This window comes from Puma concolor, chromosome D4 (assembly GCF_028749965.1).
Source record: "Puma concolor isolate L17-30 chromosome D4, mPumCon1.1.hap2, whole genome shotgun sequence".
Lineage (NCBI taxonomy): Eukaryota > Metazoa > Chordata > Mammalia > Carnivora > Felidae > Puma > Puma concolor.
Genome location: NC_141679.1, coordinates 6,446,400 through 6,471,285, shown reverse-complemented (window position 1 = coordinate 6,471,285; position 24,886 = coordinate 6,446,400). Strand labels below are relative to the sequence as shown.

The 24,886-nt window shown below is 40.9% G+C and overlaps 1 protein-coding gene across 1 annotated transcript; it reads left to right on the top strand.

Annotated features, from left to right (window-relative positions):
- The first annotated feature begins 55 nt into the window (after positions 1–55).
- CD274 (CD274 molecule) lies at positions 56–23,252 on the top strand. The gene is made up of 7 exons (XM_025931657.2): positions 56–144; positions 4,774–4,829; positions 5,708–6,049; positions 14,323–14,610; positions 17,003–17,113; positions 18,822–18,881; positions 20,311–23,252. Exons 2-7 carry the CDS (start codon positions 4,778–4,780, stop codon positions 20,331–20,333), a joined length of 876 nt encoding a protein of 291 aa, XP_025787442.1. The 5' UTR covers positions 56–144; positions 4,774–4,777; the 3' UTR covers positions 20,334–23,252.
- Positions 23,253–24,886: the final 1,634 nt, after the last annotated feature.

Below are 24,886 nucleotides of genomic sequence, written 5' to 3'. Positions count from 1 at the left end.
CTCAGGGGCGGGGCTGCGGCCGGGTGGGGCGGAGCCCCGCCCCGCCCCCCGCCAGCTCATTAGCGCGAGAACCCGCGCCACCTGCTGCTGCAGCAGCTCCGGGGCCACCGCGTGCGGAGGCACCGCCAGTCTCCCCGCCGGCAGGTAGGGAGCGTCCTTCCCTCATGGGGTGCCCACCGCGGGATTCGCTGGCTGTCCCGGTTGGGGTTGGCGCTTTAAAAAATGCTCTGTGGACCTTTGGAATGGAGAGGGGAGGCGGACGAGGGAAAGCGTTGCTGGTTGGATGGGGCAATAGAGCAGATCAGCTGCATAGGTTAATAGGAAAAGCTAAAACGTTTGGCCTTTCGCCAGGTGGGATTCACTTTTGCTTCATGTCAGTTTTGTAAGTATAAGTTTCCGCGCGTTCCTGAATATGGTCCTGACTTAGGTAGCAGAGTCTAGGGGGAAATTCCTAGGCTGGAGGTCGGACACCTGGGTCCTCGTCCATCCTCAGCTGCTCTCTGAGTACGTCGTACACCTGCAGCATCTCCTAAGGATCCCCTCCTACTGTAAGATCCAGGAAACCTCAATAGGAGTTCTTCGCGCCGCCTGCGCTGAGGACCTGCAGGAGACCTACAGGCTCCAAATGGAGCCTTTGGACACATTGATCATGGTCTTTGTCTTATAACACATTGTTTCACCTTGTTTGCATCTAAGAAATACCTTGTATGATTTTCTGTGGATTAAACAGTCTTCTAAAATGTGATATATCTACCCACACATACTAACAGTATGTATGTGTATATATGTGTATGTATATGTGTGTGTACATGTAGATACAGTTTTTTTTACTGGCTGCATTCCATGTTACTGGGTAACCAGGCAAAATTAATATCCCATTCTGGACATAAAGATTATTTACAGTGTTTTAAGTATCTTAGCTATTCAGTGAACATCTTTGAATGTAAATCTCTGGGATATTGCTGATTATTTCCTTCAGGCAAACTCTTGTAAGCTTAACTACTTAGGCAAAGAGCCTGAATATTTTAAAGCCCTTTTTTAAAGTTTTTAATGTTTTTAATGTTTATTTTATTTGGGGGGTGGAGTAGGGGCAGAGACAGAGAATCCCAAGCAGGCTCCGCACCATTAGCACAGAGCCTGACATGTGTCTCGATTTCCACCAACCATGAAAGCATGATCTGAGCCGAAATCAAGAGTCAGAGGCTCAACCCACTGAGCCACCTTTTGAGGCAAATTGAAAAATCACCTTGAGGATAGTGCCACTTTCCATTGAAGTTGCCAGCAGTTTTTAAGGACTATGATAGTCTAAAGAAAAAATTAGCCTTTTTCGGTGGAAGAGAGTAGGCAGAGGTTACAGGACAGTAGTTAGAGTGTAGTCTTACAGGAAGCCACAGAAGTACTGCTGGGATTTGAAGTCACCTGGGAATCATAGAAGAGGGTCTCAGGGTGACCGAGGGAAGGGAGTTGGGCACAGGGTTTAGCTGGGTTTAATAGGTCAACTCTCTTGATCTATTGATGGGGTGGATTTTCATTTTGGAGTTACATTGTCAAACTCCAGGAAAAAAAATTTTTTTGAAAATCAGTTATAGTTCATTTACATCAGGTAAAAGTCAAAGGAAACTCTAAAACAAACAGATATCAAGACACTGCTTACTCCTACTTATTGAGAAAGGAAGCTTGAATTCTTTTCCATCTTTTCCTCCTACCCTGGCTACCCTTGGGAGATGGAGGGGGTAGCATCAGTTCCAAAGGATTATACTGAGTTCCCCAGGCACAAACCTGCTTCCCCATCCAGAATGAACCATCATTTCTTTCCTAGTTCAAATTTCCTTGCTCTTTGAATGCTCTTGTTGGGGAATCCAGATATACCATCATAGTTTCTTACTTGAGGAAGATGTCAGTGTTCTCTTAGACCAGCTGCCCTGATGTTCCAGAGGGAATCCCAGGCAGGCTCCACACCATCAGTGCAGAGCCTGATGTGGGGTTCAAACTCATGAACGATGAGATAATGACTTGAGTCAAAATCAGAAGTTGGACACTTAACCGACTGAGCCAGCCAGGTGTCCCAGAATGTTCTTTGTCCTCGATCAACAATTCCACTTGGGGAAAGTCTATCCTAGGACCTAGCATAGGGCTGAGCACACAGTAGGCACTTCCCAGATATTTGCTGTATACACAAATATGTATGATATTTTTAAACAATCTTATGCCTAACTATAGGGGAAGTAACCATTATGGAAACAGTAAGATACTTAGGAATATCATTCAGTAAAATGGAAAATGTTTGTATTGTAATACTAAATGAAAAAAAAATGAGTGTTAAATGTAGGATAAGGCTATAATTGTTTTTAAAAAAAATTCATAGGGGAAAGGACTAGAGGTAAAATATTTGCTAGAATGCTCATAATGGTTTCTCAGTCTTAGCACTGTTGACAGCTTGGCCTAGACACTGCTCTGCTGTGGTGGCTGTCCTGTGCTTTGTGGGATGCTCAAAGACAGCATTCTTGGAGACCGGCAATCCTCACCCCCACCCACTGCACTTGGACACCAAAAATACGTCCTGGCATTAGCAATTGTTTCCCAGGTTAAAGTAATGGAATAGTGGGTGATCTTTCCCTTCTTTTCTCATTTTCTTCAATGTGTTTATATTATTCTAATAATGAACAAAAAAACAGGAAAATAAATATCATTATTCTCCCTCAACTCTGATGCTTGAGGTTCCAGGGTTCTGTCCCTTCTGCTACTCTGCCTCACAGACATTCTGCAGGTTGGCAGGATGAAATGCTTCACTAAATTCATTTTTATGTTTTTCTGATAAATAAAGGGAAACATATCCATTTATTTGAAAATGTGCACACAGAAGCACCAAAGAAATCATTAGTAAGATCATCTACTTTTTTTTCTTTTTCTCCCATTCTTTCTTTTAAAAATTATAAAAAGGTGAAAACCTGCTTATCATCCCTTTGATTTCACTCCTAGAGATAATCACCATCAGCGTGTTGGTATGGATTTTTCTGGGTATTTCCTATGTCTAAACACACACACACACACACACACACACACACACACACACACACGCACACACACACACACACACACACACACACAGGTTTTTCTTTGTTTTCACTACAGTAGATTTCTGCTACATATACTGCTCTGCAAATTATGTTCTACAGCTTTGCAAAGTCACTACAATTCTATCCTTAATGGTATTACATTGTATGACTATAACAAAATTTATTTAACCCTTTAGGCTTTCTGGAGTATTCCCCAGTTTGGGGCTAGTGTTAGTAGTATCATCAGTTAACATGTATTGTTTATGTAGGTGTTCTTGTAGGATATATTTCTAGGAGAGGAGGTGAGAGCTCATATATCATATATACATTTAAAATTTTAATGGGCATTACCAAATTGCCATCCCAAAAAGGTTGTATAACTTCACATTCCTACCATTAGTGAGAAAACCCATTTGTCCATTTCTTACAAACACTAAACATTAGGAATCTTTATAATTTTGGCTAGGTTGATAAGTGAAAAATAGTACCTAATATAAACTTATACTTTTTAAAAAACTGTTGAGATTAAACATTCTTTCCTGTGTGTATATGTCATTTGTACTTCTTATTCTTTGACCTGTATGCTAGAACTTTTTGCTCATTTTCTGTTGAGTTGTATGTAGTTTTCTTTTTGATTTTTAGGAGCTATTTGTGTATTAGCCTAAATCTTCTGTCTTATATATGTGTAGCATAGATTAATTGATCAGTTGTGAGTTTTTGTATGTATACAAGAGGTCAAAGAGACCTTAAGAGGGAAAACTGACTTCTCAAAGTGTGTAAATACATGTATAATACAAGAGGGAGAATGTGTTAATAAAGAATAGAAAGAGTGACTGTGAGTCATTAACTCTTAGTATGAATTGGTTGGAGCCTACTGTTTCTCCTTCTCACTCCTGCTACTTGTAGAACCAATTTTATTGAGAGAATAGGATTTATAATTTGGAATAAGTGAAGGACAGAAGAGGAGATTTAGAAGGATGGCCCCTGGGAGAGAAGTGGCGTGGTTGGGATAGTGATATGGAAGGCTTGAGTAGTTAAGGGTAGGATGAAAATATTCAGGTGCCATGGAGGGGGAAAAAAGAGTTAAAAGGTGGGAGGTGTGGAACTCAGACTCTCCTTTGAAATTTTTCACAGGGCAGGTTTGGATTTCCAGATATGTTCCACTGCAGAAAAAACATGAAATAGTTGAGAGGGTTTAGTGTAATATTTTCTCCTTGGTGTCTTTTGAGTTCTAGTATAAGTTATTTTCAGACCTTGTAATTACATTTAAAGATTCTGGGAAGGGAAGGAAAAATAAGATAAAAAGAGAGAATGGGACAAACCATAAGAAACTCTTAAACACAGAGAACAAACAGGGCTGCTGGAGGGATGTTGGGTGGGGGGATGGGCTAAATGGGTAATGGGCATTAAGGAGGGCACTTGTTGGGATGAGCACTGGGCGTCATATGTAAGTGATGAATCACTGAATTCAACTTCTGAAACAAAAAAATAATAATAAATAAAGATTCTCACCATAGTAACTTTTTTCCATTTTGCTTTATATGACTGTGATATTAAGTAAAGGTATTAAACTTCTAAATTCCCTATTGCACTTCCACATTTATGAATCAGGCATTGTCTGGTTATCAGAAGACTATTTCAGTGAGAACTGCCAAGACCTGTCATCATTGAATAAAGCATTTTTCTTTTTGTGTTTTCCATAATTCGGTCACTCCAGAAAAATGAGGATATTTAGTGTCTTTGCATTCATGGCCTACTGTCATTTGCTGAAAGGTAAGACACCAGATCGTTTCATTAGGTTCTATATTTGAAATATTTTACCATAAGTTAAAAACTAAAATAATTATTTTAAATGGATGTCATTTTTTTTTTAGAGAACATTCTGTTTTTCCTTCTTTATTTCATAAACCCATTTCATTCGCCAAAGATACGGGGAATATGGTCAAACTGAAAGAAAGAAAACTTATCCATTAGCTACTTGTCTATTACCCATTATCCATTTCCCAGGGATAATTCCTGAAAATATCTGGGGAAATGGTCTATGTATGTACTTTTATTCATTTATTTTAAACAAGAACAGGATCGTTATATCCACCTTCCTCTGCAACCTGCTTTTCCCAGTGAGTATATTCTACAGAAGAATTATAGTATACATTGAAAGTGCCAGGGTAACACAGTACTGGCATCCTCCTGAGACCCTCCCTAAATCTCCATACCCATGTACCTCTGGCTGGACAGCTGGTCAAGAGTTTAGGACAGTAAGAAAAGGGGACTGTTGGAATCTATCATTCAGACTGTCTAGAAGGTAAATAGGTATCCAACCAAAGGACATTATGGGGGTATCCGTATGAAACCAAGTCTTCCTGGTTATAAGTACACCATCACCATGTCATATTTCTACAGTAATACAGGTTTATGATTTGGGGACAGCAGCTTGTTTAGTGGATTTTACTATTCTCACTCATGGATGAGATTTAGGGTTCCAAAGTGTGCTCCAAAGCCACTAGATAAAATATGTATTTTAGGGAAGTAAGTCCTTGAACATAATGATCACATAAGTGACCAGATAAAGTGTTTGTAAACCCTGCGTCAGTCTGCAAATTTTTTGAGGAGTTTCCCATCTTCTGAAGACTGATCATCTTTCTCTCCAGCATTTACGATCACAGTGTCCAAGGACCTGTATGTGGTAGAGTATGGCAGCAATGTGACAATGGAGTGCAGATTCCCCGTAGAAGAACAATTAGACCTGGTTTCACTGATCGTCTACTGGGAAATGGAGGATAAGAAAATCATTCAGTTTGTGCAAGGGAAGGAAGACCTGAAAGTTCAGCACAGAAGCTACAGTCAGAGGGCCCAGCTGTTGAAGGACCAGCTCTTCCTGGGGAAGGCCGCGCTTCAGATCACAAACGTGACCCTGGAGGATGCCGGGGTTTACTGCTGCTTGATTGGCTATGGCGGTGCTGACTATAAGCGGATTACTTTGAAAGTTCATGGTAAGAGTAGTCCCCAGGTGAAGAGGGCCCAGTCTTGATGAAAACCGTGCCCTGGTGCTGGCAACATTTCCTTCTTGCAAGTGGACCTCGATATCCACGGTGGCAGTCTGTTCATTCATTCCTTCACACACTCATCAGGGAGCATTATGGGAACGCTTCCTATTCAACAGCCCCCAGGAATCTAGAGCCAAACATGGCAGGGCCCTTCTTCAGTTCTCCTAAATATAAATTTCTAGTATTTACTTTTTTATTATTGTGAAAGTAATATATGTATTTGCAAATAATTCAGATACTATGGAGGGGAGTAAAATGAATTACAAAAGTGCCCTTCCTCCATTCACTGCCATTTTCCATGGCACACAAAGATGGCAACCACTGTTCGTGTGTCCCTCCAGGAATTTTTTTATTCCACTATAATTTCTTAAAATTTTATGAAGTCTGCCATCATTTTCCTTCCTTTATGCCTCTCTGTGTCAAGTCCCAATTAATATGTTAAAAACAAACCCCACTTTAAGGTTTACATTCAGAAAGACTTGAAGTCAGTCTATGTAGGCAAAAAATAATCCTACCATATACAAAGGAAACTATTCTTCAGAGACAGTGTAAACTAGGCTCATTGGGCATATATTCATCTTGAAAATATGTACCACTGTTATCTTGGAGTGTTGCAGAGGAACTGTGAATATCAAATTCCTGGGTACTGACCCATAGATACGTCATCAGGTCACTTAGGTTCAAAGTTTTGCATTGCCACTAGCTAAGAAAAGGAAAACACCTTCAACACTTTACTTGACCCCTACTGCTTTCACTGTTTAGATTCACAGAATTGAAACATGAAAGGATCCCAAGTAAGAGAAACTAATCCAAACTCCCAAAGAACAGAAATCTCCCCCAAGGGATCTTTTGCTCACATGCTTTCCACAGCAACATCCTGTCCATAGGCTTATTGAAATTATTATCTGATACTAAGCTGAAATCTGTTCTCTCTAGTCATAGTTTTGAGATTATCTGCCTGCCTTTTTTGTTTACATGATGATCTTTTAGTATGTGACCAGAATCTAATCATTACCCTCCTTGCTCTTTCCATTCCTGGTTTACCCACCTTCCATTGGAAGATCAATTTTATAAGTAGAAAAAGTTTATATTTTTCATAAAGGGATAACTGATCATTATAAACTCAAAATCAAAATTTTGTAGGAATTCGGAGAAATGCATATATTTTATGGCACATTACTGAGTTTCTGATTCTGGCTCAATTAGTGCTACTGTTGTCAAGAAGATGTCACTTGTCTTGGGAAGTAGATCTAATTTTCATTATATTTTACCATATACTTCCCCAGAACAGCAAGCTGGTGAGATCCCAGGTTGGGATTTTCAACATTCCTTCAGTCTGTCAGCAAATATCAGGCACTAACTGTTTCATGGCATTGAAGAAATTATCAAAACTTAGCCCCATGAATGGCCAGCATGGCTGGATCTGGGTTGGAGAAAAAGAGCAAAACCCTGTGGTCAGGTAAAAGGAAGTATAGGGTATAAATTTCTGCTTCCAGAAAAGAGGGTCTCTCATCAGCCATTAGGGGGTATGCAGAGAGTGGAACAGTTGTCCTGTAGCGAGTGTGAGTGTTCTTTTAGGTCCTCTGGGCTCTGTAATGTCCCTTGTTGATCTGTGACTTCCTTTGCTATGGTTCAACATAATAGAAAACCTTATAGCCTTGATGGTTTTTCCAAGGAGGGGTTCCTAATGGAACAAAGCAGATGAACATCCAGGTTTGAGGGTCTGATTTATTTTTGTTTTTTAAAGTTTATTTACTTATTTTTGAGAGAGAGAAAGAATCCCAAACAGGTTCCATGCTGTCAGCACAGAGCCCAACACAGGGCTTAATCCCACGAACTGTGAGATCATGACCTGAACTGAAATCAAGAGTCGGATGCTCAATTGACTGAGCCACCCAGGCACCCTGATTTGTTTTGACCATTCCATTTTGTATTATAAATTACTAAATTTGGCACCCTAGTCCCATCCCTCTTGTCATCTGTACACAGTGGTCTTGGGTGTTGAGTTGAACTACACTTGAGAGCAAGCCAGCCACCAAGCTTCGCATGCACTGAGGCAGAGTCTTTCGTGGAAATGTCCTCTTTCATGAGCTTCACAACTCAAGCAGGTTAGAATTCCTGAGTCATCTCCATATGCAAATGATTTCACAGTAATGCTGTCAGGTTCCTCTCCCCATCACTGTTGACCTGAGTTAACAGCAGCTTTCCCACACAGAGTTTACTCACCCTGGGATTTTAAAGGGGAAGCATTTCAAAACTGAAATGTGTAAGAGTTTAGTTTTAGATTAACTCAATTATTATATAGTTACCCTGATAAAGCTCATTTGTTCATACAAACCAAGGATTCATGTTGTCATTCCCCACCAACCCCGTTTCTCCCCCCAGATTCACCAGCCATCCCCATTTAGGTGTTCTCTGTAGTGTTCCTCCCCATCTAATGTGTCACAGAACATACTTATCCCCATCTAACACATCATATAAATGTGCCTGTTCTGTTATCTCTCTCCTCTTTCTTGAATATATTTCGCACAAAGGCAGAGATTTTGGTTTGTTTAATCACTGTTTTATCCCTAGGACTTGGCATACAAGAAGAGTGTGACAAGAACACACACACACACACACACACACACACACACACACACACAATATTTGTTGAATGGGGTGCCTGGGTGGCTTAGTTTGTTAAGCATCTGACTCTTGATTTCATCTTAGGTCAATGATCTCATGGTTCATGAGATCGAGCCCCACGGTGGGCTCTGTGCTAATAGCATGCAGCCTGCTTGAGGTTCTCTCTGCCTCTCTCTGGCCCTGCCTGGCTCTCTTGTGCATGCACACATTCATTCGTATTCTCTCTCTCTCTCTCTCTCTCAAAATAAATAAACAAACATGAAAAGAACATAAAAAATATATTTATTGAATGAATGAATGATTTCCTCAAATAGGATAAGCCTAACCTTTTTGAAACATGAACAAGTTTGAATATGTGAAAATTTATTTCTGAGTCTGTTCATGAGGAATTGTCAGTACTTTCTGAAGAAGACTGTCTGAGGACCCTTAAGTAGAGGTAGTAGGGAGAGGAGCGGCAGCAGCTCTAGTAGCTGTCCTGGTAGTAACTGACACGCATGTAGTAGCTATTGCATCCCAGGCCCTGTCCTAAGCACTTTTCCTATTTAACTCACTTAATCCTCAAATGACTCTATGGGGTAGGAGGTCCATCATGGGGTAGGAGGATGCATGTTTTCATATTTGACTATCTCTGCAATCTAAGTGTGTCTTTCAATAGATGCCATCTTGGATTCAGTGATGGGTATGGTGTGATTCTCATTTTATGAATAAAGAAACTGAGCTCCAGGGCACCTGGGGGGCTCAGTTGGTTAAGCGTCTGACTTCGGCTCAGGTCATGATCTCACGGTTCGTGGGTTCGAGCCCTGCGTCAGGCTCTGTGCTGACAGCTCGGAACCTGGAGGCTGCTTTGAATCCTGTGTCTCCCTCTGTCTCTGTCTCTGCCTCTGCCTCTCCCCTGCTTGCAGTCTGTCTCTGTCTGTGTCAAAAGTAAATAAAACATTGAAAAAAATATTTTTAAGAAACTGAGGTCTAAAGAAATTAAGTAATTTACCCAAGTTCAGCTATTAGGTGGTAAAGCCAGGTTCTGAACTCAGGTAATCTAGCTCTTAAGTCTCTGTCCTTAATGACCAGGTTTTACCCCTTGTATTTATCCCTCCAGGGTACATATGGAATTGTATATTGACTTCAAAACTACTGTGAACTTTTCTTGGTCTTGATATGACCACTGGATTAGCACATGTGTGCTCTATATCTAGTAAACCAGTAGTCTGTAAATGTTTTTGATAACCTACCCCATCAATAAAGTAGATTAGCTAATATGTGTGTGTAGTTATAAAGGATGTACTTGTGCTAATATAAAGGATATAGCTTAAGAAATTGACTTTTTTAAAAGGTAAAAGAAGTTGAACATCACTAATTTCATATGGTTCAACCTACTGCATTGTGCATTCCATAAATGTACAAAAATAGGGGACTCTGGGGTGGCTCAGTCGGTTAAGCATCCAACTTCAGCTCAGGTCATGATCTCAGGGTTCGTGGGTTTGAGCCCCACCTAGGGCTCTGTGCTGACAGCTGGGAGCCTGGAGCCTGCTTCAGATTCTGTGTCTTCCTCTCTCTGCCCTTCCCCTGCTCACATTCTTTCTGCCTCTCTCTCAAAAACAAACATTAAAAATATGTACAAAAATAGAAAATTTTAAAGGATGGAATAAAAATTTAACATACCATATTTTTAATGCCTCGCTAATTATGATGATTCACTATCATTAGCTAATAACTTCAAGGTGAAGTTCATTGTTAACAAAGTGGATGGTCTTGACAATCTTGAGGGTTTTTTCAGTTTCAGGTGTACAATTTAGTGATTCAACACTTAACATCCAACATTAGGTGCTCATCACAACAAGTGCCCTCCTTAATCCCCATCACCTATTTCACCCATCCCTCCACCCACCTCCCCTCACGTCCCCTCTGGTAACCATCAGTGTGTTCTCTATAGGTTAAGAGTCTGTTTCTTGGTTTGCTTCTCTCCTTTTCTTTATGCTCATTTTTTTTGTTTCTTAAATCCCACATACCAGTGAAATCATGGTATTTGTCTTTGACCATCTTGTTTCACTTAGCATAATACTCTCTAGCTCCATCCATGTCATTGAAAATGGCAATATTTCATTATTTTTTTATGGTTGAGTAATATTCTGGGGTGTGTGTGTGTGTGTGTGTGTGTGTAGTGTGTTTGTATATATATGCCGTATCTTCTTTACCCATTCATCACTCGATAGACATATGGGCTATTTCCATAATTTGGCTATTATAGGAAACAGTATGGAGTTTCCTCAAAAAGTTAAAAATAGAACTACCCTATGCTCCAGCAATTGCACTACTAGGTATTTACCCAAAGGATACAAATATACTAATTCAAAGGTGTACGTGTATCCCAGTATTTATAGCAGCATTATCTACAGTCTTTAGGTTTTTCAAACCATCACCTTGTCAGGTCCAATTAGGCATTTACTGTTTTAACTTCATAAAGTGTCATTCCTGCCACTTCCTTGTGGTTTGTGCTTGAATTCTTAGTAATATCTTCCATCTTCAGTTTCTCTGCAGAGAAACTTTTAATTAGTTGTTCATTTTGTAAGCAGGTTCAGTCTACTTAAAATTAGATAATCTATAATAAGCCCAAAATGAGTCACTATTCTCCCTTTGGTGTTGTAAAACCTCCCTCTTCCCATATGACCCTCATGTGGCATATGAAGCAAGCCCCAGTATCAATTAGCAAAGCTTTAAGCTTAGATTATTTCTTAATTATTACGATAAAAATTTGTATAAGTGGAAGTTCTCATATTTTCTTCTTATACCCAAATACATGTGCCCTACTTTAGAGACTGATACCGTGGATATCTAACCATGAGTAGAACCAATGCACTTATTTATTGGGCACTTAGAGGTATACCACATTTATACATTTTCTTAGCATGAAGCAACATTCTCCTTTATTATTCCATTAAAAATTATAATAGAAGAGTAAAAAAGCAAACTTTTTACCTCTAATCCTTTACCATTGTCTGTGATTTTACTCTTGAAACTGAAATTGTCCAGAGATCAAGCTCTGTGCTATGTGAACTAGAACCTGTTATGGTAATATTATTGCAGGAGGTATATAATCAGTGGATTGATTGATTTATTTATTATTTTGAGAGAGAGAGCGCATGCAAGAGCAGTGTGTGGGGTAGAGGGAGAGAGACCATGTTAAGCAGACTCCACGCCCAATGCGGAGCTTGACGTGGGACTCAGTCTCATGACCCTGAAATCATGACCCAAGCCAAAAATCAAGAACCGAGCCACCCAGGTGCCCCAGTGGATTTATTTTTCTTAAAGAATTCTTGAACATAACAGATACAATGTTGAGGACCCAAGTACTCATGAGAACCATTCTTTATGTGTTTTGAAATTGTCATTATGTTGATTTCCAGTGTTTCTATTTGTGGTTTCATTAAGAGCACAAAAACATCACATCATTTCAGTTTTGTTTCTGGTTGTTTTGTATCAAATTTCTGTGAATAGATCTTATAAAGCCATTGTTAGGCCTTTAGTAAAGGAATGGAAAGTTAAGGCTCTGGGTGAACCGCTAGTGATTTCACTGAAGCATTAGAAATAAAATAAAGATTACCAGCATAATAATGGCTCGTTACCATGCTTGTAATGAAAAAACATGAATAAAGGTCTTAGGTGATGTAAATAGACTGAACAATCTACTAGAATAGTCAGTACACATGGTATCTTAATCCTAAAAGGGTCCTAAACTGATGAGCTAAATTTTAATCGATCTAAAATTTAAACTTTATATCTTGAGTGTAATAATTATTTAAATGATTTATTAAAATAGCCAGCATAGTGGCGCCTGGGTAGCTTAGTCAGTTAAGGCATATAACTCTTGGTTTCGGCTCAGGTCATGATCTCATGGTTCGTGAGTTTGAGCCCCATGTGGGGCTCTGTGCTGACAGTACAGAGCCTGCTTGGGATTCTCCCTTTCTCTCTCTCTCTCTCTCTCTCTCTCTCTCTCTCTCTCTCTCTCTCCCCCCCCCTCTCAAATAAATAGATTTTAAAAATAAATAAAGAATAGCATAAAAATGTTCAAAAAAGTAAGTACCGTAATATGGAATTCTGGATGAGATCCTAGAATAGAAAAAGGACCGTAGGGAAAAACTAGTTAAATATAACAAAGTGTGAAGTTTAGTTAATAGTAATGTACTAACATTGGCTCCCTAGTTATGACAAATGTACTGTAAGATGTCAGCAGTGGGGGAACTGGGTGATAGGTATGTAGGGACTCTGCATTATCTTTGGTGTAAATCTTTCTGTAAATCTGAAACTACTTTAGTATCAAAAATAAATTTAACCTTTAAAAAGTATTATCAGGAACACATAGCAGTTTTTATAATGATATCATGCTCTTTTTCATACCTAATTTCTGATCCTTGACCTACAGTTGAAAAAGTGAATATTATGCTAAGTGAAATAAATCAGGAAGAGAAAGACAAATATCATATGTTTTCACTCATATGTGGAATTTGAGAAACTTAATAGAGGACCATGGGGGAAGGGAAGGGGGGAAAATAGTTTCAAACAGAGGGAAGCAAACCATAAGAGACTCTTAAATACAGAGAACAAATTGAGGGTCGATAGGGGGAAGGGGGAGGGGAAATGGGTGACAGGCATTGAGGAGGGCACTTGTTGGGATGAGTACTGGGTGTTGTATGTAAGCAATGAATCATGGGAATCTACTTCCAAAGCCAAGAGCACATTGTATACACTGTATGTTAGCTAACTTGACAATAAAGTATATTTAGAAAAAAGAAGAAGAAAAATAGTAAAAAAAAAAAAAAATGAGTGGCACATGAAAATCAGATTTTCTGTTTATTAAATAAAGTCTAAGAAAACTGTGCTGGCCAGCTGAAGAGGTTCAATGTTATGAAGATAGATTTATGGCAACAAAAAGAAAATATCCAGGAATAAATTTAAGAAGAAATAGTTTGGCCCTTTGTAAAAATTATAAAGCTTTCCTGAGAAACATACAAAGACTTGAGTAAATGGACAGACATACTTTATATTTGGATAGAAAGACTATTGGTTTCAGGAAGACATTTCTCTTTAAATTAACCTGTACATTTACTTGAAGTCTAAATAAAAGCAATATAATTTTTATGGCAAGGTAGTTGTTCCTGTAAGTTCAAACTTAGCCCGGTTGTGAATAGAAGAGTTGAAGGAGGGGCGCCTGGGTGGCTCAGTCGATTAAACATCCAACTCCAGCTCAGGTCACGGTCTCACAGTTCATGGGTTCAAACCCCGTATTGGGCTCTGTGCTGACAGCTCGGAGCCTGGAGCCTGCTTCAGATCCTGAGTCTCCCTCTCTCTCTGCCCTTCCCCCACTCACACTCTGTCTCTCTGTCTCTCTCTCAAAAATAAATAAATGTTCAAAAAATTTAAAAAAAGAGTTTAAACAGAACTAACAGGGGTTCCCCACTGCTGAGACGTCTGAACATTAAGCTTATTTCTCTGAGAACCAGCCAGAATTGATACTTTTTCTAATGTAGACAGCACCAAGCTACATACATAGTTTTGTCCTAAATAAAAGCCCTGCCTTCTTTTTGCTCATGACCTAGCCCCATATCGAAAAATCAACCAAAGAATTTCTGTGGATCCCGTCACCTCTGAACATGAACTAATGTGTCAGGCTGAGGGTTACCCAACCGCTGAAGTCATCTGGACAAACAGTGCCCATCAAGTCCTGAATGGCAAAACCATCATCTCTGTTTCCAACATGGAGACAAAGCTTTTCAATGTGACCAGCACGCTGAGAATCAACACAACGGCTAACGAGATTTTCTACTGCACTTTTCTTCAAAGATCAAGTCCCGAGGGAAACAGTACTGCTGAGTTGGTCATCCCAGGTAATATTCTGAAATGTCTCAACTAAAATGTGCCTACTGCTGTCCCCTGGCCTCTAGCACGATGCGTGTTCACTGTAGGCATTCATGTGTTAAATAGATGAATGCATGTATTACACTATATTTAAAAAATGCTTCCTCACCTCCACTCATCTGAGTCTATTGCTATTTAATAAGCATTCAGCAAATATTATTGAATACGCCCTATGTTCTAGTTATCAGGGGTTCATAGAAAAGTAAGACACCATTCAGGCTCTCCAGGAAAAGGAAAAGTTAAACAGATAAGGCAACCTCATTCCATGTAGGAAATGCTCTTGTGGCTGAGGGGGTCTGGGGGAGTATCTGAAAGGAAGACTCAACACAGGCAGGGTTTCCGGAGTCCAGATCTGAGCACATCAGAGCTGCTCCTTTCTTTCCAGGGTTTCTCTGGTAGCAAGCAAATGGAAATCTATCCTATTCTAAATGGTACAGGTCATTTCTCCCCATCTGTCCCCCAACCCCAGATATAGTCTATGACATTCCAACTCAAAGCAGTCTGCTGAGCACGTAAGACATAAGAGACTCAATTTCTGCATGTGTCACGCTCCCAGCAATAACCTGTCAGGCAGGGTTATCCTAGGGGTAAATAAGCTACAGTGTGTGAGAGGGATTTGAGACTCTTGCCTGCACAGACTCCGTTATTGTTTTCCTTACTACCCTACAGAAGTGGGTAAGGTGGGATACAGGTGAGAGGCTCAGACCTTTAGAGAGAGACAGGAGAGTACGATGTTAACCCCAGAGGTGTTCTGAGAAGCACTTCTCAACGCCCCCTCTTCTACTAGATGTTATCAGTAAAGCTTCAGTTACTTAAGAAAAAACAACTAAGAGGGGTGCCTGGGTGGCTCAGTCGGTTAAGCGTCTGACTCTTGGTTTTGGCTCAGGTCATGACCTCATGATTTGTGAGTTCGAGCCCCACTTGGGCTCTGCACTGGTATTGTGGAGCCTCCTTGGGATTCTCTCTCCCTCTCTCTACCCTTCCTTCCCCAGTTTGCGCTCTCTCTCTCTCTCTCTCTCTCTCTCTCTCTCTCTCTCTCAAAGTAAATAAATAAACTTAAAAAAAAAAACTAAGAAATTAGGTGGAAAGGTCAAACAATAGGAAAAGGTAATTAATACCAGATTGGTCCTATGAATGAAAAGAGCAAAAAAAAGTTTAGAAACTTAAAGAGATGCTCTTACTGGGTTATGAGTCACTTTGGTAGGGGCTGCTCTCATGGGCTCCTGCCATTTAAAAGTTGTTTTATGACAGCTTATTTGTGGGAAGGCTTACAGTAACTCGCCTAATTGCTGGTGTTTGTTTCCTCATCTGTAACCTGTGATTTTATTTTAATATCTTACATGCCTAACTCAACTTACTTTGAGATTGAAATAAAACAGATATAAACAGGTTGTAAACTGTAAGCTCTTAAAGAAAGGTTGACCACTGTGTGGTTTTAAAGCTTGAATTAGGCCGTCAGGGATCATGACTAATGGTTAGGAGATGGGAGTTAGCAGTATCTGAGCATCATGTGCTGAGGGAACCCCTTTTCCTCCTGCACAGAACCCCAGACAGATTGGTGACAGGTACCAGTGATTGGATGGCCCGAGATGTTCAAACCGAGAAATAAAAGGTAGCCTGAAATGGCCTTTAGTGGCGGCCACACGTACGGGGAGACAGGAGCTCTCTGCCAGGACCAGGTGGCCTTCATGTCCCATCTCCACCACGTACAGCAAGCCATTGGCTTCTGCATTAAAGAATGCGAGGAGAGGGGCGCCTGGGTGGCGCAGTCGGTTAAGCGTCCGACTTCAGCCAGGTCACGATCTCGCGGTCCATGAGTTCGAGCCCCGCGTCGGGCTCTGGGCTGATGGCTCGGAGCCTGGAGCCTGTTTCCGATTCTGTGCCTCCCTCTCTCTCTGCCCCTCCCTCGTTCATGCTCTGTCTCTCTCTGTCCCAAAAATAAAAATAAAAACGTTGAAAAAAAAATTAAAAAAAAAAAAAAAAGAGAATGCGAGGAGAATAATGAGGCTCCCAGGTGGTACTGAGCTGCTGTGGTGAGCACTTCACAAACGCTAGCCTCGCAATAAATTTATTATCATTTCCATTTTGTGGCCAGGTTAAAGGATTTGCCTGAGACCTCAAAGCTAGGGAGTGGCAGCAGAATTGAACTCCAGGCCCGTCTGTCCAAAGCCCGGGCTTCTTTCTCTTTTCCGTGCTGTTCCCATTCCCATGTCGAAGGCATCTCGCTGTTCCGGCCACTCGCTGGCCTGGCACTTTTGGCCGCCTCAAGCTAATCTGAATTAAACTTCAAGGATAATTATTCTCTCGACCCCTTCCCGTCAAAATGTTATCTTTAGTTTCTCTTTCTCTTTTGTTTTTCAGAACCATTTCTGGTTCCAGCAAATGAGAGGACTCACTTCATGATTCTGGGAGCCATCCTGTTGTTTCTTGTCGTGGTCCCGGCTGTCACTTTCTGTCTGAAGAAACAAGATGGTATATCTTTTATTGCAGTGGTGCCCACCGAGCATATGGGCAAGCGTATGGGGGGCTGTTGTTGTCACAGTGGCTCTTATAGGCAGAGCCAGGGCTGCTAAGTCTTGTGTAATGTGCGGGCTAGTCCCATGTAGCAGGAGGCCCTCCTGCCCCAAATGTTAGTGGTGGCCCCACTAGGAAACAATGATTTATAAAATGCTGCCTTTCTATTAGCGTTCACTTCTAAGGCCAGCTTTCAGTTATGCAAAGTAGGTCTTAGCTGTGCTAGCGTGTGAACCTGTGTGTCATGCGTTACTCCAGTCCTGCTCCTTTCGCTGTTCTGCACCAGTGCTTACATTGAGGATGGCAGTGAGCCCTTGAAGTAGCATTTCCAAGGGGGTGACAGTTGGATCACGGCTGCAGGGAAACCTGATTTGCCTTTGCAGCGTGTCCCAAAGACATTCCACTGTTGAGTAGAGATGGCAGTGAGGCCGAGCAGGATTGCTGGGTGAAGAGCGTGTGTATGGGGGTGAGGGCGGAAGAATGGGTGTGTACACAGGGTGAAGAAGACCACGCATCATACAATTTCCTTCCATCATGCAAATAACCGCAGACTTAGAGTAGGAGAGGAAAAGCTAAAATACCTGTCGGTTTCGGTTGAATTTAAGTCTTGCATTAGTTGTACTGCTGTATTGAGTTGGTTTCTGGGCACCCTAAGGAATAAAGATAGTTTTTCCTGTAGAGCTGTGATACTCCTACCATAGAGTATTTTATAAGATTTCTGGCTGAGGGTGCTATATAGTTTTTGAAATAATTTGCATGTGTTTCTCTATTTGCCCATGGGAACAATTAAAATCCAGGAAATTGAATCTATTCAAATAATTTCCTCCCATTTTAAGATGATTCAAAGTAGACATTTCCCCAATACTTTGAGAAGTATACCAGGGGATCCAATGATGATCTGTGTGTAGAATTATCTGAGGTCAAATAGGGAAGTGGAGGATGGAAGGGAATTCCAATGGTGGTTGAGAAATTCCCCACAACCCCTTAATAGGGTGAGTGGATACGGGAAAGTGGTGTAATTGAGTGGAGGTCAGCTGTTTCTAAAGAATACGTATTTAACAGAACTGAGACAATGAGCCAGAATGTAAAGATGAAGTTTCAATGATATGATGACCCTGAAATGGAGTTGATTTGTCCAAGGAAGTGACTATTGCCACCTTGCATTTTGAATATTTCCCCATGAAAAATAATTTTTGGCATCAGGAATGACTAGAAAACTAGTGTATAATAAAGTACCTTGGAATATGTTCCATCTCTGAGGGAAGGATGGAGAATAAAAGTATATACTCCTAAAAAAAAAATCTCGGAGCAGGGCACCTGGCTGGCTCAGTCAGGAGAGAATATGATTCTTGATCTCAGTGCTGTGAGTTTGAGCCTCACACTCGGCATAGAGATGACAACTAAACAAACAAACAAACAAACAAACAAACAAACAAACTTAAAAAAAAAGAAAGAAATCTAGCAGCAAAAGAATATGCCCTAAACTGTTGAATTGACCTCAGGGGTTGGAACCCATGGAATAAATTTGGAAGTCTACCAGATTTCCTAGGGGATTAAAACTGTTTCCTAAGAACCTGGCAAATTTAAACTTGAGTCACTGCATGGGATGTAGAGTTATGTTATATGGGGATAAATATGATTTGTTTTTGTTTTTTTTTTTTTGAAGTGCGAACGATGGATGTGGAAAAATGTGACACCACAGATATGAACTCAAAGAAACAAAATGGTAAGAATATTAGCAGGGGTGAGGAAGCTGAAGGAAAAAGAAACAAAAAGTTAACAAGGAGAAAGCCATCAGCTATAATCTCCCCTCACTGTGAAGAATGCTGGCTGTTAGAGCAACGGGCTCCTCCTTACCTCCACCTGCGATAAGGGGCCTCCTCTCACTGTCTGCCAGGAGACTGAGGAACAGCCCTGGTCCACAGCTTTGGGGATGGCAGGAGGACGTAACTTCTCTCTGCTAAATTTTTATTGCTCTGGATCCTAACCCCTCCCTGCAAAAGGGGACCAAGTTGAGTTACATGGATGGATGACAGATGGATAGATGATAGAGAACTTGAGTAGCAGTCACTGTGTTAACTGCATAGGCAGTTCCTTATTTAATCTCTCCCCCACAAAATCAAAGAGATAAATACTGGAATATTCCCCATTTTATAGTAGAGAAAACATAGGGTTAAGAAGATCATGTAAATTGCCCAAGAACACATACCTGACAAAAATCAGGCTTTGGAGCCCGCTAGCCTGACCATTGATCCTTACTCTTAACCTGTCCACTAACATTCATTTCACCACAAATGTCTGCATTGACAAAAGGTAGAAAGACCTCACCCAGCTGATTGAACTAGGAAGAAAGGTTTTTTTTTTTTTAAGTTTATTTTATTTATTTTGAGAGAGAGAGAGAATCCTAGCAGGCTCCACACTGTAGCCCAGAGCCCAGGCTCAAGCTCATGAACCTTGAGATCATGACCTGAGCCAGAATCAAGAGTTGGAAGCTTAACCAACTGAGCCACCCAGGCACCCCTGAACTAAGAAGAAGGTTATATGAAGATTTCTAATTCTTTCTAAAAAAAATTTTTTAATGTTTATTTTTGAGAGGGAGAGAGACAGAGACAGAGTGCGAGTGGAGGAGGGGCAGAGAGAGGGAGACAGAGAATCCAAAGCAGGCTCCAGGCTCTGAGCTGTTACCACAGATCCCGATGCAGAACTCGAACCCATGAATCACGAGATCATGACCTGAGCCAAAGTCTAATGCTTAACTGTCTGAGCCACCTGGGCACCCCTCTAATTCTTTCTAATTCAGATAGAAATGAAACTTCATGACAAACCCAAATTTAAAGGAATCTAATTAGTTTGGATAAGCCCAGGCAGGTCTCATTATGCTGTCCATCCCACTCAATTGTTTTGTAAAACTAGTGAACTTTTGGAGCATCTTAGGGTGACCAGTCATCTCTCTCAATTTGCCCAGAATTAGGGGGTTTTTCAGGACATGGACTCTCAGTTTTAAAACTAGAACAAACCTAGGCAAACCAAATGGTTGATCACCCTTTATACTGCAGAGGTAACTGGACATAAACATAATTTGCCTCTTTCTCTTACTGCAAATTTATTATATCATCTAGCAACCATGAGTTATGTTTCTCACGATCACTCTCCAGATCTACAATTTGAGGAGACGTAATCCAGCATTGAAATTCCTGATCTTAAAGCAGGGATTCTCAGCCTGTGGTTTGGGCTCGTCAGGGGTAAGCATGACCAGAGGAATGCGGAGGGCCAGGCGAACTGCAGATGATGTCGGATGTGAGAGGCCCAAGCACTGAAAAGTGGAAGCCAGGAGAGAAGAGGAGAACAAAGCAAGGAGTAAGCAGGGGTCACCTGCCAGGAAACCCTGGGGCCTCAGCATGACTGGGGCCTCAGACTTACGGGCACCTGAGAAAGAGAGAGGACACTTCCAAATTGTCTATCGCTCATCCTAGGAAAACAAGTTGAGATTCCCTGATTTAGTGGTCAGTTCCTACAGAAGTGCCCGTTGGCTTCACCAGCATCTCTATTTGTCGTCTGTGTTATTGAGAGCCCCAGTGTTGCAGCAATATTTAAGTATGTTATTTCTATTTATTTTGAGTGTGTGGAGTCTTGTCATGTGAGTGTGGTTGTGAGTGATTTCTTTTGAAGAATACTATGGTGGAAGTTAAAATTTTGCCACGGAACTAAACTGCTTAGTGACTTGGGTGTGTTCAATAAGATGTGTAATGTTTTTAAATTTTTTGGTAATGTTTCTTTATTTTTGAGAGAGAGAGAGAGAGAGAGAGAGAGAGAGACAGTGAGAGACAGTGGGTGAGCAGGGGTGGGGCAGAGAGAGGGGGAGACACAGAATCCGAAGCGGGCTCCAGGCTCCGAGCTGTCAGCACAGAACGCATCTCAGGGCTGGAACCCATGAACCATGAGGTCATGACCTGAGCCGAAGTCGGACACTTAACTGACTGAGCCACCCAGGTGCCCCAAGGCGTGTAGTATTTATAAAGTGCTTGGTATCCACCACAGCTACCAGGACGTAGGAAGCATAGAGAATGGACTGATGGTTTGTATAGGATATTACTTTATTTAGCCCCCCAGTACTTTGGTTGACTTGAAAACTCTTACTCTCACACCTTAAGGTGAGGTATGTTACTGCAGTGTCTGTTCCATTTTACCTCTCAGCGTTACAGCCATGTGGCATCCTCACACACAATGTCACGTAATGCTTGTGACAACTGTATTGTGGTAGGCACCGTTGCTACCCCCATTTCACGGTGGAGGGAGAGGAGGGATAAAGTAACTGGCCCGAGCCAGTAAATATCACACCTGAGATTTCCACAGCTGTCACTCACTGGCCTTTTAGAAGACAGTTGAGGGCTGTGTTTTGCTTTAAGCAATTCATTCGTTCAGCAGAGACATTTAGGAAGTGCCCTTGCACGTCCAGCACTTTGCTGGGCCGTGACTGAAGCGGACAAAGTAGCTCTCCTCAAGGAGCTCGTGGCATCGAGGAGAGATGGGTCAGAGAATATATTATTACAACTTAGTGCAGCGTCATAGTATAAGGTACCGGAGGACCGCGACGGTGTGGACAGTCTGGAAAAGCCGCCAAAAGGAGGGATGCCAGTCAGTGTGTTCCTCAGAAGCTGAAAATACATTTTCATAATCCAAGTGATTTTAGTTTATGAGGAGAAGTCAGCATTTTTAAAAATTGTGGACGATAACTCTTGAGTCTCTTTTCTCTCATTGTATTTACCTCTGATTTACTTACCTTTGCCCTGCAGTCTGATGTCGATATATATCGTGTTGGTATTATTTTTAGCAGTTCTTTCTTTTTACTGAAATGCTGTTGAATTTTGAATTCATATCTTTCCGTGATTCAGAATTCAGATCTAAGAGAAGACATTAAAAAGTCTTCATTCCATTCTCGCCGTCGAGTTTTCCTTTGCAGAAGCAACCATCCCTGCCTTTTATTTATGTGGTCTTCTAAAGACCATCTCTGAATATATGTAGAAATATGTATGAAAAGTATGTCTTTTATTTCTTTCTCTTTTTCACATAAGTGGTAACACACTATTCACTTGCTGTGCACTTTGCTATTTTTATTGAATATATTATTCCTCATGTAGCGGCTGGAACCAATGTGAACTTCCCAGAGGCCGGGCGTCATGTCTTCTTTGCTTCTAGATCATCTCTTCCATAGCCTGTTAGTATCTTTTCTAAGACTTAGTACATCCTAAATATTACTTCATCCACATTTAGACAACAGCATTTGTTGAGTGCTCTGTGACTGAGTTTGGATTTGGTTTATGTTGTGTTTCTCAAAGTGAAACCCTTGGGTTCTCCAGGGTACGCTGGGTCAACCTAGTCCTAAGGGCTGACTTTAATACTAATTCTCTACGACCGAATCATGTGTGGAACTTGTTTTTTCCTCTCTGTTTTCTCTTGAGTATAAACTAGATTTTGATGTTGCAGTTGCAAAACTACATGAGTGGGTTTTATTGTGTTTTGTTTTTTGTTTTGTTTTTGTTTTTTTGAAATTCCAGTAGTGTACTTTGACTCTCACCTGTGCTAGAAAAGGCCCATGAGCTGTGCCTGAACCCTTGAGTCCTACCAGTTCTCATCACTACACAGATCCAAGATATTGCTTTTCAAAAGTTTGAATTTACATGCCCTCTCTGGAGGCCCCAGCGTATTCCTTCTGTCTTCACCATCTACCTGTGTTATCAACAAGGAAAACCTTTGCTTTGCCACATGTCAAGTCTGAAGAAACAGAATCTCCAACAGAACAGAACTCCTTCTGTTCTCTTTTTGTACACGTTCATTTGTACAGCATCCGTTGTTTGCGTGACTGTATCCTCTGTGTGAGGTACACGAGAGGGTTCTGGCTGAGATGGAGGACAGTCTGTTCACTCCATTCCTAAATGTTAATGCCTTCTTGTGGTGTTAGATTTGTAAGGCACTTTATATCTTTGTCTTGTGTTTCACTGTAAAAGACATAGGCAGAGATGATACTTAGTTCTGCGTTTTAATTGTCATTATTTACACCTGCATTAATTTAATACAATATTTATTTTGTTCCTCAGTGCACCAGCCTGTCCATTTTCTTGTTTTCTAGGTTTTATAAAACCACGTCCGGTTTAATATCCTGGTGGGAAAAGTTGCTTAGAATATCTGCAGCTACCTTCCTAGTAATTTTTTTCATAGCTGCCATTTATGTTGCATACTCTTGAGTTCTGTGTGATGAAATCGATCAAGAGAATTATTTGTTTAAAAAGGATGTATTGAAAGTTTTCATTCTCTCTTACTCGATAGCCTCTTTTAGGACAATACCAAGAAAAGAGTCAAAGTTGTGTCACACAAATTGAAGATCTGAGGGAGGGAGGAGAGGAGGGAGGATGAGAGGGAGGGAGTGGTCCTCAAGACAACTATGAGGAGGGGCGCCTGTGTGGCTCAGTGGGTTGAGCTTCTGAGACTCTTTATCTTGGCTCAGGTCATGATCTCAAGGTTTGTGAGTGTAAGCCTTGCATTGGGCTCTGTGCTAATGGCACAGAGCCTGCTTGGGATTCCGTCTCTCCTTCTCTCTTCCCCTCCCCTGCCTGTGCTTACTCTCTCTAAAAAAACAAAACAGACAGCTATAAGGAAACTGAAGGGGCTTTCCTCTCAGTCCTCTTCTCAGGACAGTAAACATGGACATGAAGGCCAATGCCTGTAAAGCTGGAGGTATTCCAGTCTTCACATTCTGAAAAGGAAGTGAGACATCTTAGCGTGAAGTCAAGTGGAGGATTAAAGCCTGATCTAGGATGGGGCCATAAAAAGATTTGTAGTTTTATTTTATTTATTATTATTACTATTTAAGTTTATTTATTTATTTTGAGAGAGACAGAGACCGCATCAGTGGGAGGGAGGGGGGAGAGAGAGAGAGAGGAGAGAGAGAGAGGAGAGAGAGAGAGAGAGAGAGAGAGAGAGAGAATACCAAGCAGGCTCCACACTGTCAGCGCAGAGCCCAACGTGGGGCTGGAACCCACGAACCGTGAGATCATGACCTGAGCTAAAGTTGGAAGCTTAACCGACTGAGCCACCTAGGTGCCCCAACCAAATATATTTTTATCTAAATATTTTAGAAAACTTAGATTATTACTATTTTAAAAGTTAGAATTCAGAGTTAACTTTTGCGCAATTGCTATCCCTGGCCATATTTGTGAAGACAGATGCATTCCATTTTTATGACTTTTCCCTGCTCCAAGCCTCCAGAGTTTCAAGGAAATCAGTAAACCAACTTACCCTTATTATAATTTAAATATTCTCAGAATTACTTATATTTTAAAAGAAATTAAAGTTTGAGGAAACTGAAACAATTGTTAGTGGTGAGGTTTTGTCATTAAAAGTCATGATAATTACCGTTTATTGGGCATGTACTTCAGGCTAGACACTGGGATTATATTAGCTCATCTAATGCCATGGGCTGGTGATGAGATATACCAAGCAATAGTTTTTATTGTAATTCTTGCTGATTATTTACTTATGTCTTTTCCCTCAACAGAAAAATATAAAGTGGTCATTTAAAATAATGTATATAAGACTACTATGACATAATTTTGAATGGAGAATAAGTGGCCAAATTGGCTGAAATGTATATTTCTTGGTTTCTTTTTTTCTCATTTAATTTATTTATTTTGAGTAAGAGAGAAAGAGAGAGTGTGAGCGAGTTTGCAAGTAGGG

Excerpts from the sequence above, each read along its gene's own strand:
- CD274 (XM_025931657.2), top strand. The coding sequence starts at position 4,778 with ATGAGGATATTTAGTGTCTTTGCATTCATGGCCTACTGTCATTTGCTG. Across the intron at positions 6,050-14,322 it reads GATTACTTTGAAAGTTCATG|CCCCATATCGAAAAATCAAC; the intron begins GTAAGAGTAGTC and ends CTCATGACCTAG. Across the intron at positions 18,882-20,310 it reads GAACTCAAAGAAACAAAATG|ATCTACAATTTGAGGAGACG; the intron begins GTAAGAATATTA and ends ATCACTCTCCAG.